Raw genomic sequence first — 23,262 nt, 5'->3', positions numbered from 1 at the left:
ATGGCCCGAGCCCGCCCGCCGCCGCCGCCGCTGCCGCCGGGGCTCCTGCCGCTGCTCTCTCCGTTGCTGCTGCTGCCCCTGCTGCTGCCCGCCGGCTGCCGGGCGCTGGAAGGTGAGCGGCGTCGGGGAAGTGCGTCCAAGGGTTAAGGTGTCCGGGTCGCCCGAGCGGGGGCCGGGGGTGAGTCCGCGGTGTCGGTCCGATGCGGTCCAGGCGCACTTCGGAGGAGGCTCGGTCACCCGCACCCTCTCCAGAGGCTGGAGCTGGGGTGGCGGGGACGCCTTGGGCGCCGCCTCGTAGGTTCCAGCTGCCGGCTGTCTGCCAGTTGTGGGATCGCAGGCAGCTCGACCTGGGTGAGCGTCCCTGAAAAGTCATGGCCCGGCGGTGAGCTTCTGTAGGAGTGCCAGGCACTCAGAATAGAGGAGCGGCGTCCTCCGCACCTCCTGGTTGCAGGGAAGTGTGCGCGACCCCCACCAGGCAAGGCCGGGGCTCTGAGGCTGCTGCTGGGCTCCCCGGGTTGAGGGGCCGCGTCGGCGAGGAACCTCTTGGAGTTAACCGGGAGAGTGAGTGCGTGCACGCCGCTTTGTCAGGGGATGGCTGCTGGGATGGTGAGGCGGGAGCCTGTTATTGTTGACGGTTTACCGAGCGCCAACTACCCACAAGGTGCTGTGTGCACCGCCGTTGCACACTGCTCCGGCGCTCCCCCTCTGCCTTCTTGCAGGACCCCCACCCCCAGTGCTGGGGTCTCCACCGAACTCCAGAGGTTGTGGGGTTTGTCTCAGGTAGAGCTAGAGCTGATGCCTTACCCATTATCCAGTGGAAAAGGCCAGGCTTCTCCGTGGGTTGTGTGAAACCTGCAGAGAGGGCTGCTGGGGGGGGGGGGGGGGTGGGTGGGGTTGCTCCAACTTCCACAGGACTGTGCCTGGATGAACAGCCTAAGTGGTTTTGGCCCCCGTGGGAGAGCTCACATAATCCACTTGACACAAGCCTGCGGGGACAGAGGCACTGACACCGGGCAAACAATAGACAGACAGACAGATACACATACATACACACACGGTTTTCTAAAATTTTTGGAGCCATTAAATGAGGGAATAAAAACCTTCCTGGATGTGGAGGAAAGGACACCACAGACTGGGGGAAACTGAGATGACAGGCAGTACTTCTATTTGGTATCTTTAACCGATCTAGTCACTTTCTTAGTTTAAGAACAAAAACATGAATTCTGTGTGACTTGGTTTGTTCTCATGTTCACAGTCGGTAAACTTGAAGGTTGGAAAGAAAAAAGAACAGAGTTACGAGAGAAAGGCATCTTCTGGTGCTTTTTCATTTTCTCCAGGAGGAAAAAAAAACATTCTTCTGAATCCCCATCGTCTTTTTTATCTCTGAGCCCATTGGTGCTGACAGACTGATTCACACGGGTGGACACATGCAAATCCAGACAGACACACCGAGGTCGCACCCACACTTGGCGCACACTCACCCACATGTGTGTGATAGGATCACAGGCGTGAGAAACCAGTGTGGAGCTTTGTTGTTGATCGCCTCAAGGGTGTGAGCCTGCTGGAGTTCCCAGGTCTGTGTCTTAGCCTAGGAGAGCCGACACCGGCACACGCGCTTACGGGGCTGTGTGTGCCAGGCCCCAGAGCCCTTGTTGTGGGGTGCGGTGGACGCTGATGCTGAGAGTGGGGCGAAGGGGGGGTGGTTTGGGTCAGGTGAGCAAGGGCTACCTGAAAAGGCTCACCTCCTTCCTTCCTTCTTCCCTCCCTGTGTCCCTTCTTCCTGTTTCCCTTCCTTTATTTCTCCTTTTCACTCTTCACAATCTGCTGGTCCCTTTAGACCCTAGCTGGCAGGTCCTAGCTGGGAGCTGGCATCTGGCTTTCCAGGCCCAGGACATGAGGGGCAGACCAGGAGGCAGAAGCCTGGTGAGCTGCAGCAGCCCAGGAAAGAGAGGGCAGTGGGGCTGTGGCCCCTCCTCTGTCCTTTCCTCCCTCAGCTGTGAAGTGGGGTCTGGGGCTCTTCCCTGACTGCGTGGGTGGTAGCTGGGAGGCCAGGCCAGTGTGGGGCGCTCCTAAGAAGGTGGCAGTGCCTCCCAAGTGTGGCTTTCATTAATTCCTTCATGTTTGCCATATATCAGAATTTAGGGTTTTCAGTTAGTGTGAGAATGAAAGAAAGAAGAGAGATGATGGCTCAGGCGCTGACCCCAGCCCAGTGGTCCCCCTACCCACCTTCCTGCCCTCCCTCACTGTGACCTGGGATAGTAGTGGAACCCACCTCCTAGGGGGTGTTATGAAGATTGAATCCTTAATGTGTGTCAAGTGCTTAGCATATAGCTATTGTTATTCAAGGATTAACTGTTGTTATTATTATTACCCTAGGGTCTGCTCCTTGGGGAGCACCAGAAAGTGAAACTGGTGTATACACTTGCCCTGCAGGAGCGAGCTTAGAGGAAGCAATGATGGGGGGAGGAGAAGCTGGTCTGGGGAAGTTGCTATCCCCCCTCCGCCAACCTCCATTTCTCTCCAGCTTTGGGAGGGAAAGGATGGGGTAGGAGACTTGACCTTGACTCCTGCCTGTACCCCATCCTTATTCAGGAACTTGAATGGGGGATGGGTAGATTTGGGGGTCCTGGGCTAGGCCAGAGGGCAGGGCTAGGTGGGACACCCAGCACCGAAAATCTCTTCAGCATCCCCAAGCTTTATGGGTGGAGGATCTCACCCCTTTACTCCAGCCTTCCCTTTGGTTTTGCTAGTATTTGGTTTGCCCTTGGCCTCTGGGGTCATTATATTTAGGCCAGGTTCTTAAGCTGTGGGTGCTGTCCCTCATGGTCTCATTGGTTAGATGCCAACTAGCACCTAGTTGGTCTTCCATCTACACACTTGGGGTTCACCAAGGTTTTGCCTCCAAATATTTCAGTTTTCCATGAGGATAGAGCCAGGGTCCTTGCTTGTCCTCCTTGGTTAAATACCTTTCCTTGCCCTTTAATTGATTCCCCCGCCCCCAACATGCGTACAAATTGCCCTCGAATTTACCCTCAGTCACGGGGAAACAGGGCCACCTGGTTGCTCACTCCTCTTTCGTATCATGTTCCCCAGTCCCCCAAGCCAAGATCATTCTCCCCTTAGGGATCATGAGTGGAGTCCAGTAGGTGAGCGGACTAGGAACGGGGTGTGGGATGAAGAAGGATGTCCAGACCACACGGTCCTTATACCTCAGGTAGGATGGGGAGGTCCCTGCTAGGAAGAGACCGTTTGGAGAAAAGAGAAACAGTTACCAGATGTAAGAGGTGGGGGCTGGTCGGCCTTCTCCCAGGCAAGCCCTGTTGCTGCAGCGGCAGACTCTCCCTGGGGAGGGAGGCGTGTGTGAGTCCACCTCTTTCTCAGCGGCAGTGACCACTGAGGAGGTGGCAGCTGAAAAGTGACAGCGGGCTCGGGTTTCTGTGGCTTTCCCATGTGTTTGAGTAGCCTCTGGTGCCCCTCACCCGTCTGTCTTGAGCTGGCACCTCAGAGCTGCGACGAGGGACAGTGGCGGGTACTCGAGGGAACCAGCTTGCCCGTCACCGTCTTCCCTTTAACCAGAACTGCCGCCGCCGCCGCCGCCACTGTGGCCTCAGCGGCAGCAAGCTAGCCCAAAGCTGCCATGGGCAAGGCCTCTGCCACCCGGCCTTCCACTAATTAAACAGCATGAAGAGGCTGAATCACTAGGCCTGCATAGTTTGAAAATTGTAGCCCTGCCTGTTGTGCTGAGTCAAACTGGTTTGTCGGGATTGGGCAGCTGGGGGTGGTGGGGAGGGAGACTGGGTACAGCTGGGCACCTGATGGGGTGGGAGCGGCCCCTGCCCCGAGGGCTGGCCCTGGCACCCGTCTCCTGTCGCCTCTCTGCCCTTAGACTCCTGGTCAGACTGGCTGCGGCCAGGATCCCAGGGAAGCCCTTAAAGGCGAGCTGTGCATCCGCCCTCTGGCTGGCTGGCAGGGCCACGACTGGGGTGGGGGCCATTAGTCCTCTTAGTGTTAGTCGCTTTAGTCGTGTCCGACTCTTTGCGACCCCAGGGGATCTTCCCAATCCAAGGGTCGAACCCGGGTTTCTTGCATTGCAGGGTGGGGACCGTGGATGAGCACTGAGGCATTTGGGCTCCTGCCTCTTGCTTCCGCCTCCCTTCTCCTCCCTCTCAGGTTTATTTAATTATAAATCCCCGTGATCTGAGGGGAAGAATGAAAAACAAAATGTGTTCCCTGTTCTGAGATGCGCCCCTCCTCTCTGACCCAGACCTGAGGGCCTTGGGGCCGTGGCAGGGGGAGGGAGAGGAGGTCCTCCAGGTCCTGTGGCAGTGTCTGTTTTAGATCCCTTCCTCCTGGCTGACCATTTGGGTGTGCAGGTTGGTACATGCATGTGCACAGGCTGAGACGCAGGGGAGGGGCGGGAGGGGAGAAGACAGGACAGATCGCTCAGGTTGGTTGTCTGAGGTAGGGATCCCAGGCGGGAGAGGGGGACCGACTCTGGACGAGTCTTCCCTTTCTCTTTGCAGGCAGCGTCCCAGGGCGTGCCTCCTTGCTCAGACCCTGTGTGTCTGTCCTCCTGGCCCTGCACATTCTGTTGCCCCAGTCCAGGAGTGTGACCTTTCCTGCCGCCTCACAGTCCGTGGTCTGGAGTTAGGGCTGGTTGGTCCTTGCTCCTGTTCTCTAGATTGTTTTTTATTCTCTGGGTCTCACTGGCACACCTGCTCGCAGGGTGGGGTGCTTTGTGTGACTTGGGGCTTGGGGATGCTGTGGGATCTGGTAACTCCATAAAGTCATGTGCCCCTGGCCCTTCACTAGGGCAGGTGCCAGGCTCCCGTATGGCCCAGTGAGGCCCTCAGACACATGCTGGTTGCCCATGATGTTCTCCTCCTGGGCCCCCAACTTATGCGTGTACGTGTTGCCCGAAGCTCCTGAGGCTACCTGCCTTCATCCTAGCACCCTCACCCTACCACGGCCCCGGAGCTGGGGACGGTACCATGGTGCTAGCAGGGAAGTGGCCTGCTGCTTGGGCAAGGGTTGTACCTGGGGAGGCTGCACCCTGCCACACCCAGAAGCATCTTCATGCCCCTGCCCCAACCCCAGCCTCGTGACCTGTGACAGCTCCTGCCTGGGCCAGGGCCACAGGAAACTGGTCTGGGGCTTGTTCCTTCCCTGTGCCTCTGGTCAAGGCTGCCCCAGTCTCTCTGCTTTCTCAGCAGAAGAGTGCCCTCTCCCAACTCTTATCCATTTCACTTGAAAACTCACCTCACAGAAAGAACAGGCTTGCAGAATGTGTGTGTGTGTGTGGCCTGTGCATGGAGAATGCAACTCCGAGGCTTTACGCCACCTCTAGATATTGATACGCATACTGTGTCTGCATGCTCCTGTGGAACGTTTCAGTGCAAGTGGGCATCTGCGCGTGTGCAGCTGATGCTAGTTGTATATGACTGTGTAAGAGCATGTCACGGCGTCTGTACAGGCAAACTGGTGTTTGTGTTTGCACTTGACTACACTTAAGACTGTGACGTGTGGCTGGCAATAGCGTGCGGCTGGGTGTGTAGGGAGAACGCACTGTTGGCTGCACACGCCCTCGCGGATGCATATGTCTCAGGAAATCTGCACATATGAAGGCTGAGAGAGTGAGTCTTTGCCTAAGGCATGCCGAATCTGTGTGTAGGAAAGATTCATTGTATATGGATGTCTCAGGAAGACTGATCTGTTTGGACCAGATGCGTCCGTGTGTCTGTGAAAGGCAGACTGTGTGTGAAAGCGTGTGTGTGTCTGCGGGTGGCTGTGGCTTTGTGTGTTTTTGTCCACCATATGTGGGACTGGTCGCTCTTTAGCCCCAGTGGTGGGAAGGAGCCCAGCTACTGAGAACTCGGTGAAGTGTGTGCCTCTGTGTGCACAAGCGAGAGCCATACAGCTGCTGCCACGTGGCCATTCACGTTGGCCCCATGAAACCCGAAAGGGGTGCTGCTTTCCTTCTGAGCACTGGAGCCCCAGTCCCAGAGAGTTCCAGAAAGGCCCGGTGGCCACTTCCTCTGCTTTCCTGCCGGGGGAGCCAGGGGTGGTCTGCCCAACGGAGCCTGTATCTGCAAGTGTCCACCGCCCTCTGGTTCCCCTCCAGCAGCCACATGGCGGGACAGATGGGGGTGGGCGTGAGGTGGGCAGCTGGGGAGTTTGGAGACTGCCCCTTCATTCCTCTTTTGTCCTTGTCCCCTGTACCTGTATCCTTCACCCCAGCAAGTGTGTACTTACACACACACACACCCTACACATAGGAAAGGTGGGCTCTGGAGAGGTGAGCCTCTCCTCGGCAACACCACAGACAGATTCACACACAACCCCCCTCCCACGTTCTTCCTGTGGCTGGGACACAGGCACCTCAGGGTCTCCCTCCTGCAGAAGGGAGTAGGCCCTTCCCCTCCCCCAGAGAGCAAGCCCCTCCCCAGCAGGGTGACCGAGCCCTTCCTCAGGCACACATGACTCGAAATCTAAGTCCTCTCCTCATTAATGGGAAAAATGTGCCGAGATTGAGCGATGGCCAAGGCTGAGCGATGGCCAAGGGCCGAGCCCCTCGCCCCTCCCCCTCTCGCTCCCCAGAAATTAAACAGAAATGAAGAGCCTCCCCTCACCAACCTCCCCCCTCCGCCCCCCTCCCCAGCGCCCCCTCCCTCCCGCCTCTCAGAGCCAGCGCAGGGCTTGTTTTAAACTGTGGAGGAATCTGGCTTGGAGGGGGGAGGGGGCTGAATATTTGGGTTTAAACAGTTCCAGATGGGTTTGGCACAGGCTGAGCAGAAGGAAGTGAGGGAGAGGGAGGAGGGAGGCAGCTCGAGGGAGCGGTGGGAGCCCTGGCCGGCTCGGTGGCGGGCGGCGGGCAGCGGGCAGCGGGCAGACCAGCAGGCGGACTGGCTGGGGGGAGGGGGTGCACTTGGCTCGCGGCTCCCAGGGGCTCCCAGGGACCGCAGCTCTCCGGGCTGCTGGCTGGGGAAGAGGCTACTTGGCAACTCCCTCTCCGTGTCTGTCTCCTTAGGCCTCCTTGTCTCTCCATCTCGCTCTTTTGTAGTCCACCGCCGGCCATCCCGGCTGTCTGGTCCTAGTCCACCGCCCCGCACATCCCTCGAGCTTGGGTGCCGCCCACCATCCGCCCGCTCCGCCCCTCCCTGCCTGTCTCTGGGCCCTTGCTTCTTCTGCCCACCCCCTCTTCTCTCCCCGACCCCTCCACCCCGGCGCTGAACGTGGTGTCTGTCTGTCTGTCTGCCAGAGGGGCCTGTCAGGCCACCGACGACGAAGCTGGGATGGCTCACCCCTCAGCCTGGCCCTCCAGGGGCCAGCTGCTTCTGCAGGAAGGAGGAGGGAGCCGTGCTTCCCAAGTGAATGGCTGCTGCTGGCGGGCCCCCTTTGCTTCACATGAGGGCCTGGGCCCACAGCTGCCCGGTCCACCATCCCCAGCTCAGAGCCAGACTGCAGGAAACTGGCGAAGACCATAAGCCGGGAGTCTGTAGGGTTTGGATCTTTCCCTTCTCCAAGTACCTCCAGCCTGCCCCTACTGTTGATGTAGAGGCCCCAGGAGTTCTGGGGCAATCCTGCCCCATTCCAGCTTGGAGTTGAAGGGAGAACCACTGGCTGTCTTCCAGCCTATGAGAAAAGACTCAGGACCTCTTTCCCACTCCTAGGTATAATGTTGGGGTTTCACTGCTGAGAGAAGAGTTATTAAGCCAAAACCCAGATCCAGTTCCTAGGGGAGCAAGTTTATGTCAGAAGCATTAATAGACCCATCCTATGGCCAAGCAAAGGAAACAGACAAAAAACCCGAAGCTTAGAATGGGATTGGTGCTGCAACAAAGCCCCTGACCCTGGATACACAGAGGAAGGCATCTAACACTAACTTGGGAGTTCAGGGTAGGCTTCTCAGAGGAGGTGACAGCTTGGTTGAGACAAAGTACACACAGGAGCTTTCCAGGCTTTCTGTTTCCTCTCTACAGAAGGGCATATTGCCGTCACAGTACCCGGGTTAAGAGATTGGTTGTAGAGTCAGACTTGAATTTGAGACACGTTTCAAAACTTTTCACCTCAAATTCTAGCAGTTACCTTAGGTCCTATATATGCTGTACTTGAGCTTCCCTGGTGGCTTAGACAGTATAGAATCTGCCTACTATGCAGGAGACCCAAGTTCGATCCCTGGGTTGGGAAGATCCCCTGGAGAAGGGAATGGCTGCCCACTCCAGTATTCTTGCCTGGAGAATCCCATGGACAGGGGAGCCGGGTGGGCTACAGTCCGTGGGATGGCAGAGTCGGGCACAACTGCGCGACTAATACCTTCATTTTTTTTTCACATACTGTATCCAGGCATCAGTTTTCTCATCTGTGAAAGGGATACACCAACAGTACTTTTATCCAAGGATTGCAGGAACAACGGAACTAGCTCTAGAGGAGTTGGCTGGGCCTTGGTGGTCCTCACCCCATTCTCAAAGAGCATTCCTGTCCTGTCTGCCCGAGGTGGTTGTGTAGGAGGCTGGGTGGGTGTGGGCTCTGGCCTCCGACTGTTCTCCCGTTCCCCTGAGCTTGCGTGGGACTGCGGGGCTGCGCCTTTGTGTTGTGAATGGAGTCAGGGGAGGCCTGGGCAACAGGGTCTGAAGCACACGGCCCTTTGTTCCAGGATAAAGCCCCTGCCAGCCCCTTTGTGTAGAGATTAGCAGAGCCTGTAGGTGTGTGAACCGGCCCTGGCTTCTGCCTCATTAACCCAGACCTGGGGTCAGCAACTAACACCCACTCCCAGCTGGCCCGACAAGACATCTTTGAGGCTGTGACATCTCTGGGAGTGGCTGCAGGGTCTCCTCTGAGCCAGGGGAGCTGAGAGCTTTGGGAACCTGGGAGTACCTGGTGGGAACTGATGTCTGACATCCTGGACTTTCCTGGGCAACCTCCTTTCTCCTTATCCTAAGCTTGGCCCCTGGCCTTTTTTCTCTTGTTGCTTCCACAGAGACCCTTATGGATACAAAATGGGTGACATCTGAGTTGGCATGGACCTCTCATCCAGAAAGTGGGGTAAGACCGCCTCTCCATTTCTCCTGAGTGTTGCTTGCCAATTAGCCCCTTTGCCTCAGCAGGGCTGCCTCTGTCCCCTACTTGTCAGTTTCCCCACCTGTGGCATCCTCATCGTCTGCACCTGTCACCTTCCTCTTTGCCTGCTGGTCCATCTCTGAAAGTGTTTTCATCTCTGACCCTTTAGGCTGCCTCTGTCCTTCCTCCGACATATACACCACCTTTGTCCCATTCTCCCTCTGCCCACCCCTCAGCCTGTCTTCAGCCCATTCCCATCCCTTTCTACCTGGCAGCCCTTTGCATGTCTGTCGTCTCCCTCCTTCCTGGGTCCTTGGGAAGAGCACTGGCTTGGGAACAAGGAAGCTTTGGTTCCAGATCTCTGACTTGCTGTGACTTTGAGCAAGACAGTTTATCTTTCTGGGCCTCCATTTCTTGAATGTTACATTCCTATAGTCCTTGACATATCTGACGTGTTCTAATCGACCTCCCTCGATGGCCTTCACAACTGTACTAAGTTTTGGAACACTGGGTTTGAGTGACATTACAGACCTTCAAGTCATCAGACCTGATTCTGTGACCTTGGGCAAGTCCCTGCCTTTGTGAGTCTTGGCTTCCTCTTCTCTGGAGTGGGAACAACAGATGCATCTTCTTAAGGAACTGTGAAGGTTAAATGTGATGGTAATAGTGGTAATCAGTGTTTATTGGACCTATTTAATTCCTCACAGCCTCATTTACTTTCAATCAGTCCCATTTTATAGACAATGAAACTGAGGCATAATGATAATAAGTAATATAGCTGATACTTACAAAGTACTTATCAGGTGCCCCATTCTAAGCGCTTTATTCAGTTAGAGTCATTTATTCCTTAAATATCTTTGTTCTTACCATGTTCCAGATGGGGAAAGGGAGGCCAGGGAGGTTAGGTGACTTAACCTGTAGTCACACAGCAAACAGAGAACTGAGACTGGAGCCCACTAGTCTATATGCTCAGCCACTGCACCACGGAAGCATCTCTGTGAAGTAAATGTAACAGGTCAGATCTGGGCTTGTGATAAACACCTGGCAAATGCTGGTCTCACTGTCTGTCTTTCTCTCTTGCGCAGTGGGAAGAGGTGAGCGGCTATGATGAAGCCATGAACCCCATCCGTACGTACCAGGTGTGTAACGTGCGGGAGTCCAGCCAGAACAACTGGCTTCGCACAGGGTTCATCTGGCGGCGAGATGTGCAGCGGGTCTACGTGGAGCTCAAGTTCACTGTGCGGGACTGCAATAGCATTCCCAACATCCCTGGCTCCTGCAAGGAGACCTTTAACCTCTTCTACTATGAGGCTGACAGTGACGTGGCCTCAGCCTCCTCCCCCTTCTGGATGGAGAACCCCTATGTGAAGGTGGACACCATCGCACCCGATGAGAGCTTCTCCCGGCTCGATACTGGCCGTGTCAACACCAAGGTGCGCAGCTTTGGGCCGCTCTCCAAGGCTGGCTTCTACTTGGCCTTCCAGGACCAGGGCGCCTGCATGTCGCTCATCTCCGTGCGTGCATTCTACAAGAAGTGTGCGTCCACCACCGCAGGCTTTGCACTCTTCCCTGAGACCCTCACTGGGGCTGAGCCCACTTCACTGGTCATCGCCCCCGGCACCTGCATCGCCAACGCCGTGGAGGTGTCCGTGCCCCTCAAGCTCTACTGCAACGGTGATGGGGAGTGGATGGTGCCTGTGGGTGCTTGTACCTGTGCCACCGGCCACGAGCCAGCCGCCAAGGAGTCCCAGTGCCGCCGTGAGTGAGGACTGGCCTGGGGGGAGGGATGGAGGATAGGCCTGGGCCACCACTGCCCACTGCCCCCTACCCACCACTTTCCTGCCTGCCAGATCTGGGGCAGAGGGAGGAAAGGGAAGAGGGGTATCAGGTGCCAAAAATGTTGTACAAGAAGGGAGATGAGAGAAAATGAGGAGAGACACCAGGATCGTAAGAGAAATAATGAAACTAAAGAGAGAGGAAGGAAACCATGGGGAATCCTTGACAAAGAGGCACCTGGAGAACATGCTTAGAGCCATGTGAGGCTGGCAGAGATGCCTGCTTGTCCAGGCCCAAGTGTATGTGTCACCTGGAAATATTGGGTGGGCCTTGGAGCTCCAGACACCTCATGCTTGGCCATTTAACCTGAGGATCTCGTCTGCATCTTAAGACGCTACATTTATAGTACAGAGATCAGAGGCCCAGTCTCTGGACTTCTGAGTTCTGACTCTGCCACTTACCACCTGTGAGACCTTGGGCAAGTCACTGAACTCTTGAACCCTGATTTCCTTATTATGTGCAAAATGGGGGCATTAGTGGTGATTCCTTCATGGAGCTGTAATGGGGCTGAACTGAGTCAATGCATGGGTGCCCTTGGAACAGTGCCCGGCACATGGGGAAGCAGAGCACCATGTAAGTATCTGCTGTGACTTGCAGGAGTACTGGGATGAAGGGGACAGGGATTGTTTTGTCCTTGATTGATACACAAGAGCAGGCTTCCCAGGTGGCACAGTAGTAAAGAATCCACCTGCCAATGCAGAAGACATGGGTTCGATCCCTGGGTTGGGAAGATCCCCTGGAAATGCCAGCTCACTCCAGTATTCTTGCTGGGGAAATCCCATGGACAGAGGAGCCTGGTGGGCTACAGTCCATGGGGTCGCAGAGTCAGACACGACTGAGCGACTGAGCACGTGCACACGCAGGCATGCAACAAGGAGGGTAGGGGGCCTCCCTCTGGTGGCTCGCCAAGACTCCTAAGACCTCACAGTACTAGACTTTCCAGCTATAACCCCCGTTCACGAGAGGTTCTCTCACCTGAGCCTCACCACAGTCTTGTATGGGAGATTTCAGTTACCTCTTCTGTTTAGCCAATAAGGAGGCTCAGAGAGGTTCTGCTCTCCAGGCCTCATGGTGGGGAATGTGGGCACTGGGACCACAGCCTCATTCAGCTGCTGTTACATGCGTGTCAAGGTGCTGAGGGCCTTGTCTGCCCTCCTGGTGCTTGCAGCCTGAAGTGCCAGAGGGTGGGAGCCAGCTCTTCGCACAGGCCTTGGTGTGGGGGGGCTGGTGGCCCAACCTGGCTGTGAGACTTCATGTCTGTGCTGTCATGGGAAGGTGAACAGTGCCTTGCCCGGCGCCTCTCCACTTCAGTATGGGAACCTGCCCCCAGACTTCCTCCTCCTAAGTGGAGAAAGGGGGTGGGGGTGATGAGCCTGACAGCCTAAAGAGGGGCTAACACTCTGCAGGTCCCTGGCAGGAAATGCATGCTGGTTCCCATGGCAACCAGGCTGGCCTGGCCCCTGCCCCCTCTCCCACTGGCTCAAAAGAGCTTGGATGGAATATCACCTTAGTCAGGGGAGATTAAACCCCAGAGAAGGCATAGCCCCAACTCCAGGCATCCCACGCTCAGGATAACCTTCTAGAAAGCAGTTGTGTATGGACAGGGTGACCATATGTGTTAGTGTGTCCAGGGCAGCCCTGGTTTACACCCATCAAGCTATTGTGATTATTGTGACCCCTTTTACTCTCAAAGCAGTCCAGTTTGAGTAATAAATCATATGGCCATCATAGATATAGGGGATCTCCAGAAACCCAAGTCCAAATAGAGGTGCCAGGTGTTCAGGCACCGAGCTCTGGGCTCCCTCTTGCGATTGGGGTTCCCCTTGTGGACACTTTGAGGCCTCTGAACTCCAGGTGACCTCAGCCTTCCTGCCTGGTTTCTTTCTCTCCTTTTCTCACCCTTTCTCAGCCCCTACCCCTGCCCCAGGGCAGAAAGGAGCTGCTGCCCTGCTCCTGGTGGGCGGGGAGAGAGGTGGGCCGTTAGAGTCCTCAGAGTCCCCACCGCTGGTTGTTCTGGAGTGTTCTTGAGGTTCTTTAGGAGTAATTGTCCTTGAGTTTCAGGGAGGGGTGGGGGCATCCCAGCAGAGTAGAGGATGCTGCCAGCCTGCTAGTGGTCTCTTCCCATCCCCCTCCACTTCCTCCTCCTCCCTCTCTCTTCCCTGCCTCGACAAGTCCAGGCTGTCCAGGTGATGGAGCTGACGTCTTCTTCCATGAGGCCCCAGGGGTGGGGGTGGGGGAGGGGTGGGGAGGAATCCGCTGACGTGGGGTTTGCCTTTTGTAGCTGCAGTCAGAGTTAGGCAATACTAGCATGGGCCGCACAGTCTGGGAGGTGGAGGGCCAAGACCTGTGCTGGGGAAGGGCCAGACCCCATGGACTGTAGCCCACCAGGCTCCATTCCCATGGAGGTGTGGAGGGTTGTGTCTGCAGGAAAGGGAGCTGAGACTTCCATCCTCTTCTCCCCCACAGCCTGTCCCCCCGGGAGCTACAAGGCAAAGCAGGGAGAAGGGCCCTGCCTCCCCTGTCCACCCAATAGCCGCACCACTTCACCAGCCGCTGGCATCTGCACCTGCCATAACAACTTCTACCGCGCAGACTCCGACTCCGCAGACAGTGCCTGTACCAGTGAGTGGTGGCGCATCTTCGTGTTCTCCTCTGCAGGCCAGGCTGGGGATGCCTAAACAGTCTCTATGAATATCTCCACTTTCCAGATGGGGACACTGAGGCTCAGGGTGGGGGTTAGATGTTGTGCTCAACCATGGCGCAGGTAGGACGTGACCAGCCCCTGAGCCAGAATCCAGGTGAACTGAAAGGCTTAGCCCTCCACCAATACTTAATAAGCATCTGCTAGCTCCTAGCCAGGTATCAGGAACTGTCTAGGACCCTCCAGTTTACTGCTGGTTCTTCTGTCTAGGACTGCTGCTATTCTTTTGGTCCAGCTCCAGCCAGAGAGGGGGCCTCACATCCCTGGGGCAGCCTGGTATTCTGCTTTCTCTCTACTCTGGCCTTTGGTGCCAGGCATTGCCAGGCGCCAGGAATGATGCAGTCAACTGTCCTAGGAACTTGCAACCTGGTGGGAGAAACAGATGTGGAAACAGATAACAACAGTATAATGTGCTAAATGCAAAGCTGGAGGGATGCCCAGGAATGGTTACGGGAGTACAGAGGATGGGGAGAGGAGGAATCAAGGAAGGTTTCCAAGAGGAGGTGACCTCTCAAGTTGAGCCTTAAAGGCCAAATAGGAGTGTGCCCAAATAGGAGTGTGAAGAGGCATAGGAAGGGTATTCTGCATATGAAAGCAGAGGCAAAAGCAGAGGTAGGAAGCAGCTTGGAGAACACAGGCACTCTGGGCAGAGGGTGGTCCCGGGACCCCAGCTCACTGCTCTCCCCCTCATCTTCCCCACAGCTGTGCCATCTCCGCCCCGGGGTGTGATCTCTAATGTGAATGAGACCTCACTGATCCTTGAGTGGAGTGAGCCCCGGGACCTGGGTGGCCGGGACGACCTCCTCTACAATGTCATCTGCAAGAAGTGCCATGGGGGCCCAGGGACCATGACCTGCTCACGCTGTGATGACAACGTGGAGTTTGTGCCTCGGCAGCTGGGCCTGACCGAGCGCCGGGTGCAGGTCAGCCACCTGCTGGCCCACACGCGCTACACCTTCGAGGTGCAGGCGGTCAACGGCGTCTCCGGCAAGAGCCCTCTGCCCCCCCGCTACGCGGCTGTGAATATCACCACCAACCAGGCTGGTGAGGAGGGCACACGGGAGGGTAGGGCCTGGTTCATCTTCCCCCACCCAGAGCGGAATTGTCTGGGGCCTGCCCATGGACCACCGGGGGGCCCGTGGGAACTGGGTCCTTGGGGAGGATGCCAGAGCCTGAGAAGCCCGTGCTGAGCCCCACCCCTTCCCCAGCCCCCTCGGAAGTGCCGACACTGCGCCTGCACAGCAGCTCCGGGAGCAGCCTGACCCTGTCCTGGGCACCCCCAGAGCGGCCCAACGGAGTCATCCTGGACTACGAGATGAAGTACTTTGAGAAGGTCAGAGCCCCACGGGGCAGGAAGAAGCCCTGGGCAAGAAAATTGCCCCAGATAGTGTCGGGGGCCCCTGGGAGAGAAGCTTTGGGCACTGAGGAGGCTGGGCAGGGACCAAGGGACGTCAGGACCCACTGAGACTCAGCGTCCTCCTGGCGTTGCAGAGTGAGGGCATCGCCTCCACCGTGACCAGCCAGAAGAACTCCGTGCAGCTGGACGGGCTGCGGCCCGACGCCCGCTACGTGGTCCAGGTCCGTGCCCGCACGGTAGCTGGCTATGGGCAATACAGCCACCCAGCTGAGTTTGAGACCACAAGCGAGAGAGGTACATGTCCCCCCACACCTGTCCCCGCACCGCCCACGCTTGCCACCCCTCCATTCACCTGTGCCTCCCCCTCGTCTCTAGGCTCCGGTGCCCAGCAGCTCCAGGAGCAACTCCCCCTCATCGTGGGCTCAGCCACGGCTGGGCTGGTGTTCGTAGTGGCTGTGGTGGTCATCGCTGTCGTCTGCCTCAGGTACTGATGGGCTCGGAGTCCACTGGAGCATTCCTTTAGTGCCCTTGAAACCTCTCAGCACATGCGTGATCATCACCCACATTAGACCTGGAACCACAGCCTTCCTAGGCCCAGGGTGTCATTGCTGAAGAGGCCCTTTCCAATCCACACCCATGTCTTCATTTGTCCCCTCCCTGTCCCCAGATTCCCTCCGGGATCATGTCCATGGAGCCTCTTGCCCACAGACCCAGAGGCAGCTGTAACCACTGACCATGGGACCAGGCACTGGGCCATCCCCTGTGCACTCTGCCCCTCCTATGAGCCCAAGGATTCCCTGAACCGAGGGAGCCTGGACTTGTCTCAGGCCTCCCTTCTCCCCTTCCCCCTAGGAAGCAGCGGCACAGCTCTGATTCGGAGTATACGGAGAAGCTGCAGCAATACAGTGAGTCTGTCTCTTCATTCCCACCTCCCAAAGCTCCCTTGGTCCCTGCAGGGCTTGGGGATATCCTCTTCCCTGGCTGGGACTTCATTCCTTTAACTCCTCCCCTGGCTGCTCCGTCCTGCTTCCAATTAAGTGCCATTTCCTGAGCCCCTACCTCACTCCTGCTAGCCCCAGATATGAGTGAGATGTGACCCCTGTCCTAGGGGTAGTTAGTCTTGTGAGAAAGACAACATACGCACACACAGGAAACAATGAGAGAACAATTCAGTGTTAAGTCGGGGGTTCCTGCTACAGAGGGCAGTGAGAGTTCAGAAGAGAGGAAGGCTTTCTGGAGGAGGTAGCCTTGGGCTGAGCTGAGACAGGTGAGATTTAGCGGGGTTTAGAGAGGTGGAAGGGGGAGCATTCTGGGCTAGAGGAGTCTCTGGAAGGTAGTGGGTGAGGTGGAGAGAATGCCCAACTGTGGGGGCAGTGAGAAGACTGGTTTGACAGCTGCTGGGAAGCCAGGCTGGGTAGTTGCGACCAGTCCTTGAAGGGTCGTGAAAGGCAGGCAGAGGAGTTTGGACTTGACTGCACCATAGGTAATCTGAAAGGCTCTCAAGCTGGGGAGCAATACAATGAAAGCATTGTTGTAGAAAGACAGGTATGCGGGCTAGATAGGTGAGAAAAGTCCAGAGGCAGAGAGCCCAGCTGGGCGGCTATCGCAGTAGTCTGGGTGTTGACGGCCTGGCAAGGTCAGGGGCAGAGGGAATGAGGGGAGGGATGGGTCTGAAACAGGCTTTGACGTGATGAGAGATGAGGGAGAAAGGAGAATACTAGGTGTCTAGGCTTTATGGTTGCTAGTTCTCACCAAGGGGACAGTGGAGGGTGGGGACAGGGGAGCTCTAGCTTCATCAGAAAGGAATACAGAGCAGGCTTAGCAGGGAGGTTGGGAATGTGCTCCTATGGGGCCAGGGGATAGGGAGGAAGACTGGGGCAGGATCTGGGTGGCAGAGTTCCCTCACTGTCCTCAGCCCAAGGATCTGGCTCCCTCTCATGTCCACCTTTTCTTCCTGTAGTTGCTCCTGGAATGAAGGTTTATATTGACCCCTTTACCTATGAAGACCCTAATGAGGCTGTGCGGGAATTTGCTAAGGAAATTGATGTGTCCTGCGTCAAGATAGAGGAGGTGATTGGAGCTGGTGAGTCTGTTGGGGCACACAGTGGGGAGGAGAGGCTGACGGTTACCCCTGGGGGAGGGTGGAGGCCAGTTAGGTACACAAATAGCTTAGTACCTGTGCCCTATGCTGTGCAGGGGAGTTTGGAGAAGTGTGCCGGGGTCGGCTGAAACAGCCCGGCCGCCGGGAGGTGTTTGTGGCTATCAAGACCCTGAAGGTGGGTTACACGGAGAGGCAGCGGCGGGACTTCCTCAGCGAGGCCTCCATCATGGGTCAGTTTGACCACCCCAACATAATCCGGCTGGAGGGCGTGGTCACCAAAAGTCGGCCAGTCATGATCCTCACTGAGTTCATGGAGAACTGCGCCCTGGACTCCTTCCTTCGGGTAAGAACCCCCTTCCACTCCCTAGACAGCTAGGTTGGGTAAGCCACTCGCTCCCACAAGTCAGACAGACCCTATACAAGCCCAGATATTTGCTGAGGTGGCCCAGTGCAGGGAGAGAGCAGGACCTTCAGAGCCAAGAAGACCAGCGTTCTCATCCTGACTCTGCCCCACTGCTGCCTGTGTGACCTCAGGCTTTACTTAACCTCTCTGAGTCTCAGCTGCCTTGGTTGTAAAATAGAAGTGGGTCCTCACAGGGGTTAATCGGTGATATATACAGATGCTGGCCACACAGGAGGGCAGCTCCTTACTCTCACTGCACAGTGGATGTGGTCAGAGGGGTAGACGAGGCGTGGTCTTGAAGGACCTGGGAAGGTGGGCAGGCAGGCAGGTCCTGGACGGAGCCAGGGCCAGGCAGCAGGGGATGGGCCGCCTCCTGAGCCTCCTAACTGTCTCCAGCTCAACGATGGACAGTTCACAGTCATCCAGCTGGTGGGCATGTTGCGAGGCATTGCTGCCGGCATGAAGTACCTGTCCGAGATGAACTACGTCCACCGTGACCTGGCTGCCCGCAACATCCTCGTCAACAGCAACCTGGTCTGCAAAGTCTCAGACTTCGGCCTCTCCCGCTTCTTGGAGGATGACCCCTCTGATCCCACCTACACCAGCTCCCTGGTACAGGAAGCAGCTGGGAGGGAGACTGGGGGCGGGGCCAACCAGGCAGGGGCTCGGGGCTGGGGACCAGCCCCGAGACATAGGGTGAAGGGCGTGTGCCCCCCTCACCAGGGCGGGAAGATCCCCATCCGCTGGACCGCCCCAGAGGCTATAGCCTATCGGAAGTTCACCTCTGCTAGTGACGTCTGGAGCTATGGCATCGTCATGTGGGAGGTCATGAGCTACGGCGAGCGACCCTACTGGGACATGAGCAACCAGGATGTGAGTTGGACCTGCCAGAGCACTCGGGTGGGTGGGAGCTGCTGGGGAGCCAAGTGGTGGCTCACTCCAGGGTTCCTGGCTCTTGGCTCAGGTCATCAATGCCGTGGAGCAGGATTACCGGCTGCCCCCACCCATGGACTGCCCCACAGCACTGCACCAGCTCATGCTGGACTGCTGGGTGCGGGACCGGAACCTCAGGCCCAAATTCTCCCAAATCGTCAACACCCTGGACAAGCTCATTCGTAATGCCGCCAGCCTTAAGGTCATCGCCAGTGCCCAGTCTGGGTCAGTACCTCAGCCTCTGCTCCCGAGCCAGCAGCCCTAACCTGCTTCCCCCAACATCAGGACTCATCAGGTCCCTTCTTCTTCCCACAGCATGTCACAACCCCTCCTGGACCGCACGGTCCCCGACTACACCACCTTCACAACAGTTGGTGACTGGCTAGACGCCATCAAGATGGGGCGGTACAAGGAGAGCTTTGTCAGTGCGGGGTTTGCATCCTTTGACCTGGTGGCCCAGATGACTGCAGAGTGAGTGTGCCTCACATTTGGAGGGCTGGGGCTGGGGACTCCGAGCTGGGCCCGACTGGTGGGCAGGAGGGGAGGCACTGACGCTGCCCTTGGCCCCTCTGCAGAGACCTGCTCCGGATCGGGGTCACCTTGGCGGGCCACCAGAAGAAGATCCTCAGCAGTATCCAGGACATGCGGCTGCAGATGAACCAGACGCTGCCTGTGCAGGTCTGACACCCGACTCCCACTGGGTGCGTGCCCCACCAAGGACCGTACAGGAACTTCGACCAGCCGACTGGACTTTTGGACTTTTGGATGCCCAGCCTTAGGCTGTGGCCCAGAAGATGGAAGATTGGGAAAGGCCCAAGCTGGGACTTCTCCTCCAGGCCTGTGCTCCCTCCCCAGGAAGTGTGCCCCAAACCTCTTCATATTGAAGATGGATTAGGAGAGGGGGTGACGACCCCTCCCCAGCCCCTCGGGGCCCAGGCCTTCCTCCTCGCTGGTGGGGGGATCCCCACCACCTCAGACTTGGCTGTTCATCAGTGCTGGAGGTCCTGGCATGGTCAGGTGGGGGATAAGCCTGGGTTCCAGGGCCCAGCCCTGGCAGGGGTCTGGCCCCCCAGGTAGGCAGAGAGCAGTCCCTCCATCAGGAACTGGAGGAGGGAACCCTGGGAATGGGGAAACGTAAGCCCCCTGCCGGAAGCCAGCTGGCACCTCCACTTTGCACAGGGACTTGTTCTGGGGGCTGAGGGCCCTGCCCCACCCCCGCCCTTGGTGCTGTCATAAAAGGGCAAGCAGGGGCCAGCTGAGGAGCAGCCCTTTGCCCCCCAGAGACTGACTCTCAGAGCCAGAGGTCGGATGTGTGTGTGTGTGTCTGAGTGTGTGTGTGTGTGTGTGTGTGTGTGAGCATATGTGTGCATGCACTGGCCTGCACAGAGAGCATGGGTGAGTGTGTAAAGGCTTGGCCCTGTGCCCTGCCGTGGGGCCAGTTGGGCCGTCAGCGGAATAAAGGCAATAAGATGATTCTCTTGCCCCGCCTCATTCCACCTCTCAAATTCATGGCCTCTCAGCCCTGGCCCTTCAGAATTCCCAAGAGTCATTGGGAGGCCAAATGCAGGCTTCTCCAGGCTCAACTTCCTTTTTGTGTTTCAGCCTTATTGCACCTAACTTCTTGGAAGTGGGGTGATAACAGTATAGAGCAAACTGCCCCAGAGCTCCTTCCTGCTAAGGCCCAGCCATTCCCATTCCAGGGGCTGTCTGGGCAGACACTTGCTTCTGGATGGTGTTTTATATACTGAGCCCTTTCACACTCGTTGTCTAGAAGGAGCTGGGGGTAGAGGGAGTTGATCAGCACCCAGGGTCACAGGGCCCAGGACAAAGAGGATGGGACCGCACTGGTGTTCAGATGCAGAGGGCAGTCCTTTTCAGCAAGTGTCTGTGGAGAAGTATGGCTACTCTTTACTGAACAATTCCCATATTCCTGGCATTGGGCTAAAATGCTCCATTTATACATGGATCTTATTTAATCTCACAACAACTGAGCCAGGGAAGGAAGTATTTTTATCTCTTTTTTACAGAGGAGGAAGGGGAGAGGTTAAGTAACTTGCCCAAAGTCGCTGAGCCAGTAAGTGAGGCCCGAGGCTGGGATTCCCACCCTGAGACTGCCTGCACACTTGAAAGGTTCAGAGGATAAATAACCAGAACCAGGGAGAGGGTTAGGAAAACAGCTTCTGGAAATAAATGTCAAAGGAGAAAGGGGGTGGAGTGGGAATGGGGACTCAGAGGCCCCTTAGATGCAGAAACGTATGTGTGTGTTGCGGGGGGGAGGGTGCGAATGCAGTGACTTTCCCAGTGTCAGAAGGAGGGAACCTTGGGCAGTAAACCTTTGTGGCGCATAGAACAGGTTTCCAAGGAACCTGCCGATCCCAAATTAGAGTCTGGCTGGACCCGGTAGGGAGTGTAGGCAAAGCCTTGTGGATCTCCTGGTTCACACGGAGCACTTCTTTGCAGGCAGGGCAGAGCTTCGTAGCAGAATTCTAAGTGGGGGCGGTAGCTAGGGTTTGGCGATGCTGAAGGGCTGCAGGCAACGGGCAGCTATTTCAGGTGCAGGGGGCCAGACCCCTGGAGGCAGACCAGGCCGGCGAGAGTAGAGTTGGTCCAAGGCGGAGGTTGAGGCTCTCGACCCGCCAGCCCAAAGCCTGACAGGCAGAGGGGCAGAGGCCGCTCCGCCCCTCGCCGCGCGCTCACGCGCTGGGGCTGCACCCTTAGAGCGGCTCTTTAGTATTCCCCCCACGGAGCCCAGCGGCGCTGCAGAGGCTGCCCGGGGGAGGGGGGCCCCGCGAGGCTCAGGCCCCGGGCGGTGGGACGGGAAGCCTCGGGGATCCGGGAGCCGCTGGGACGGAGCCCTCCTCTCTTCCCTAGCTGGGAACTCTGCCGAGGGCGGGAGCTAGAGAGGACAAGGTGGGGGACCCAGGCCGCCTTGGACCCAGGCGCCGCCGCTGTCATCGGCGCAAGGTGTGGCGAGCGGCCAGAGGAGGGGAGGCGGTGTTGAGTGGCGTCCTGCGCCGCATTCCCGGGCTGAGGGCTCAGATAAAGGGGAGGGGGTGTTCCAAGCTCCTGCTCAAGTGTCCCCTTCCTACTCTCGAGGCCCCGGGATGGGGGAAGGTCCGTGGCCCGCGTCTCCTGGAGTGACCCCCTCACTTATTCCTTCACTGTAATCATTTTAGCGGGACTCTGGGATGGGGGCTTGGCCCGAAGAGGTAGGGCATCGCCCCAGTGGGTAGGCAGAGAGGGCGGGACCGTGGGCTTCGAACGCCGAGGGAGGGGTTGGGGTCTGGGAGCCGCACAGTGAGGGGGCACTTGGTGGGTGCGCTCCAGGACGATTTCAAGCGGGCATAAAGTACTCTGTTGAATGTGCCTTGTGCAGCACAGGACACATACCTCCCTTCACTTGTGTCCGGATTTGTTACTCTCCTGCAAACACACCATGTCCCCAAGTCACGTCCTTACCCGTGTTCTTACGTCCCGTTACAATACTCTGCCTGGCTCCACCTCCCAGCCCACACACCCTAAGAGCTTCCCAAGATAGAGAAGAGGTGGGGGAAGGGATGCAAAGAAGGGAGAACAAAAGCCGTCCCCTTCGTTGAAGGCTCCTCCCCCCCGTGCATTCCTACCTGGGCCGCGTAACCCTACTAACAACCTGTGTCTCACTGGGGTCTGAGATGAGTCCTCAGTCCTTGAGCAGTGATGTAGAGGGGCGGGGCGTGGTTAGGGCATAGGAAGTATGAGAATACTCAGGAGGAGCCTGGCTTTCCTGGGGGCAGGAGAAGAATGAGAGGTAGTGAGGTCTTGATCTGGTTAGAGTCTTCCTTAGTTAATTACACACTCCTGGGGGCAGAACATTCGATCTCCCAAGCTAGTGCTTGAAAAGGGAAGCCAGAGGGCTGAGGGTGGGGAGAGTGTTGAGCCTAGAGTTGGGGCCGCTTCCCCTCACCTCCCTCATCCCATCTGCCCCAGAGAGGCAGTTGCAGCCCCAAATGGCCCATGTCATGCCCCTCTCTGTGCCTGAGTGCAGAGAGTAGGGACAGGTAAAGACAGTAAGCTACTCTAGACTGTACTCAGCCCCCCACAGTATCCCCCTCCTCCACAGTGGCCCCAGGGAGAGGGTCCTGGACAAGGAACTATTAGATCTAAGCCTGGGTGGCCAGACCCTGAATTCAAATCTGGAGATCTGGGGTGCCTGGGGCAGGGCAGCTGCAGATTTAGAGTACAGGCAGACCTGGGGTCAGAGCCCAGCTTTTTGCTCTTTGACCTTGGGCAGGTTGACTTCTCTATGCCTCCATGTCCTCATCTGTAGAAAGGTGTAGTGATCATTTCTACCTCATGAAATTGTTGCAAACATGAAATCAGTTAATACATGTAAAATGTGTGCCAGGATCATAGTAAGTACTCAAAAATGTCAGCTACTATTTTTATTAGTATGGCGTTTGAATAAAATATAAGAACAGATAGGAAAATGCCGAGTAGTGCTTGGTGCATAGCTGGGATCCAATAAACTAAGGCACGGGGTGCGGAAATCCACCAACCCCATTCTAGCCACGGGAATGATTGGCATTTTGCTGCAGGCTTAGCCCAGGCTGGCCCACTTCCTGGGATAGTTCTACTGGGGCCCAAGTGGTTTGAAAGCAATGAGAGTGAGGGTGCTGAAGCTTGCTAAGGGGTAGAGAATGCAGCAAGTGGCTGAGGGACCGTGGTTTCTGCATGTGACCCCTTAGTACACTGATCCTGGGTGTGTTTGGGGCAGGGAGGGGATTCTTTCCCTCCAATATTCATTCATTCTTCAAATATTTACTGGATATTTGTTGTGTGTCAGGCACTGTGCTGGGCACCAAGATACTGTGATGAACAAGAACAAAGACAGATGC

At 56.9% G+C, this 23,262-nt stretch overlaps 1 protein-coding gene across 1 annotated transcript; it reads left to right on the top strand.

Moving 5' to 3' along the window:
- On the top strand, positions 1 to 19,072 carry EPHB3 (EPH receptor B3). The gene is made up of 16 exons (XM_052635411.1): positions 1 to 112; positions 8,978 to 9,042; positions 10,143 to 10,815; positions 13,360 to 13,515; positions 14,297 to 14,638; positions 14,803 to 14,927; positions 15,086 to 15,245; positions 15,327 to 15,435; positions 15,804 to 15,856; positions 16,912 to 17,034; positions 17,148 to 17,395; positions 17,852 to 18,067; positions 18,179 to 18,328; positions 18,420 to 18,613; positions 18,704 to 18,859; positions 18,964 to 19,072. The coding sequence occupies exons 1-16, from the start codon at positions 1 to 3 to the stop codon at positions 19,070 to 19,072; spliced, it is 2,991 nt and encodes a 996-aa protein (XP_052491371.1).
- Positions 19,073 to 23,262: the final 4,190 nt, after the last annotated feature.

The sequence above is a fragment of the Budorcas taxicolor genome, chromosome 1 (assembly GCF_023091745.1).
Source record: "Budorcas taxicolor isolate Tak-1 chromosome 1, Takin1.1, whole genome shotgun sequence".
NCBI classification, from domain to species: Eukaryota; Metazoa; Chordata; class Mammalia; order Artiodactyla; family Bovidae; genus Budorcas; species Budorcas taxicolor.
This window is presented reverse-complemented; position numbering and strand designations above follow the sequence as displayed.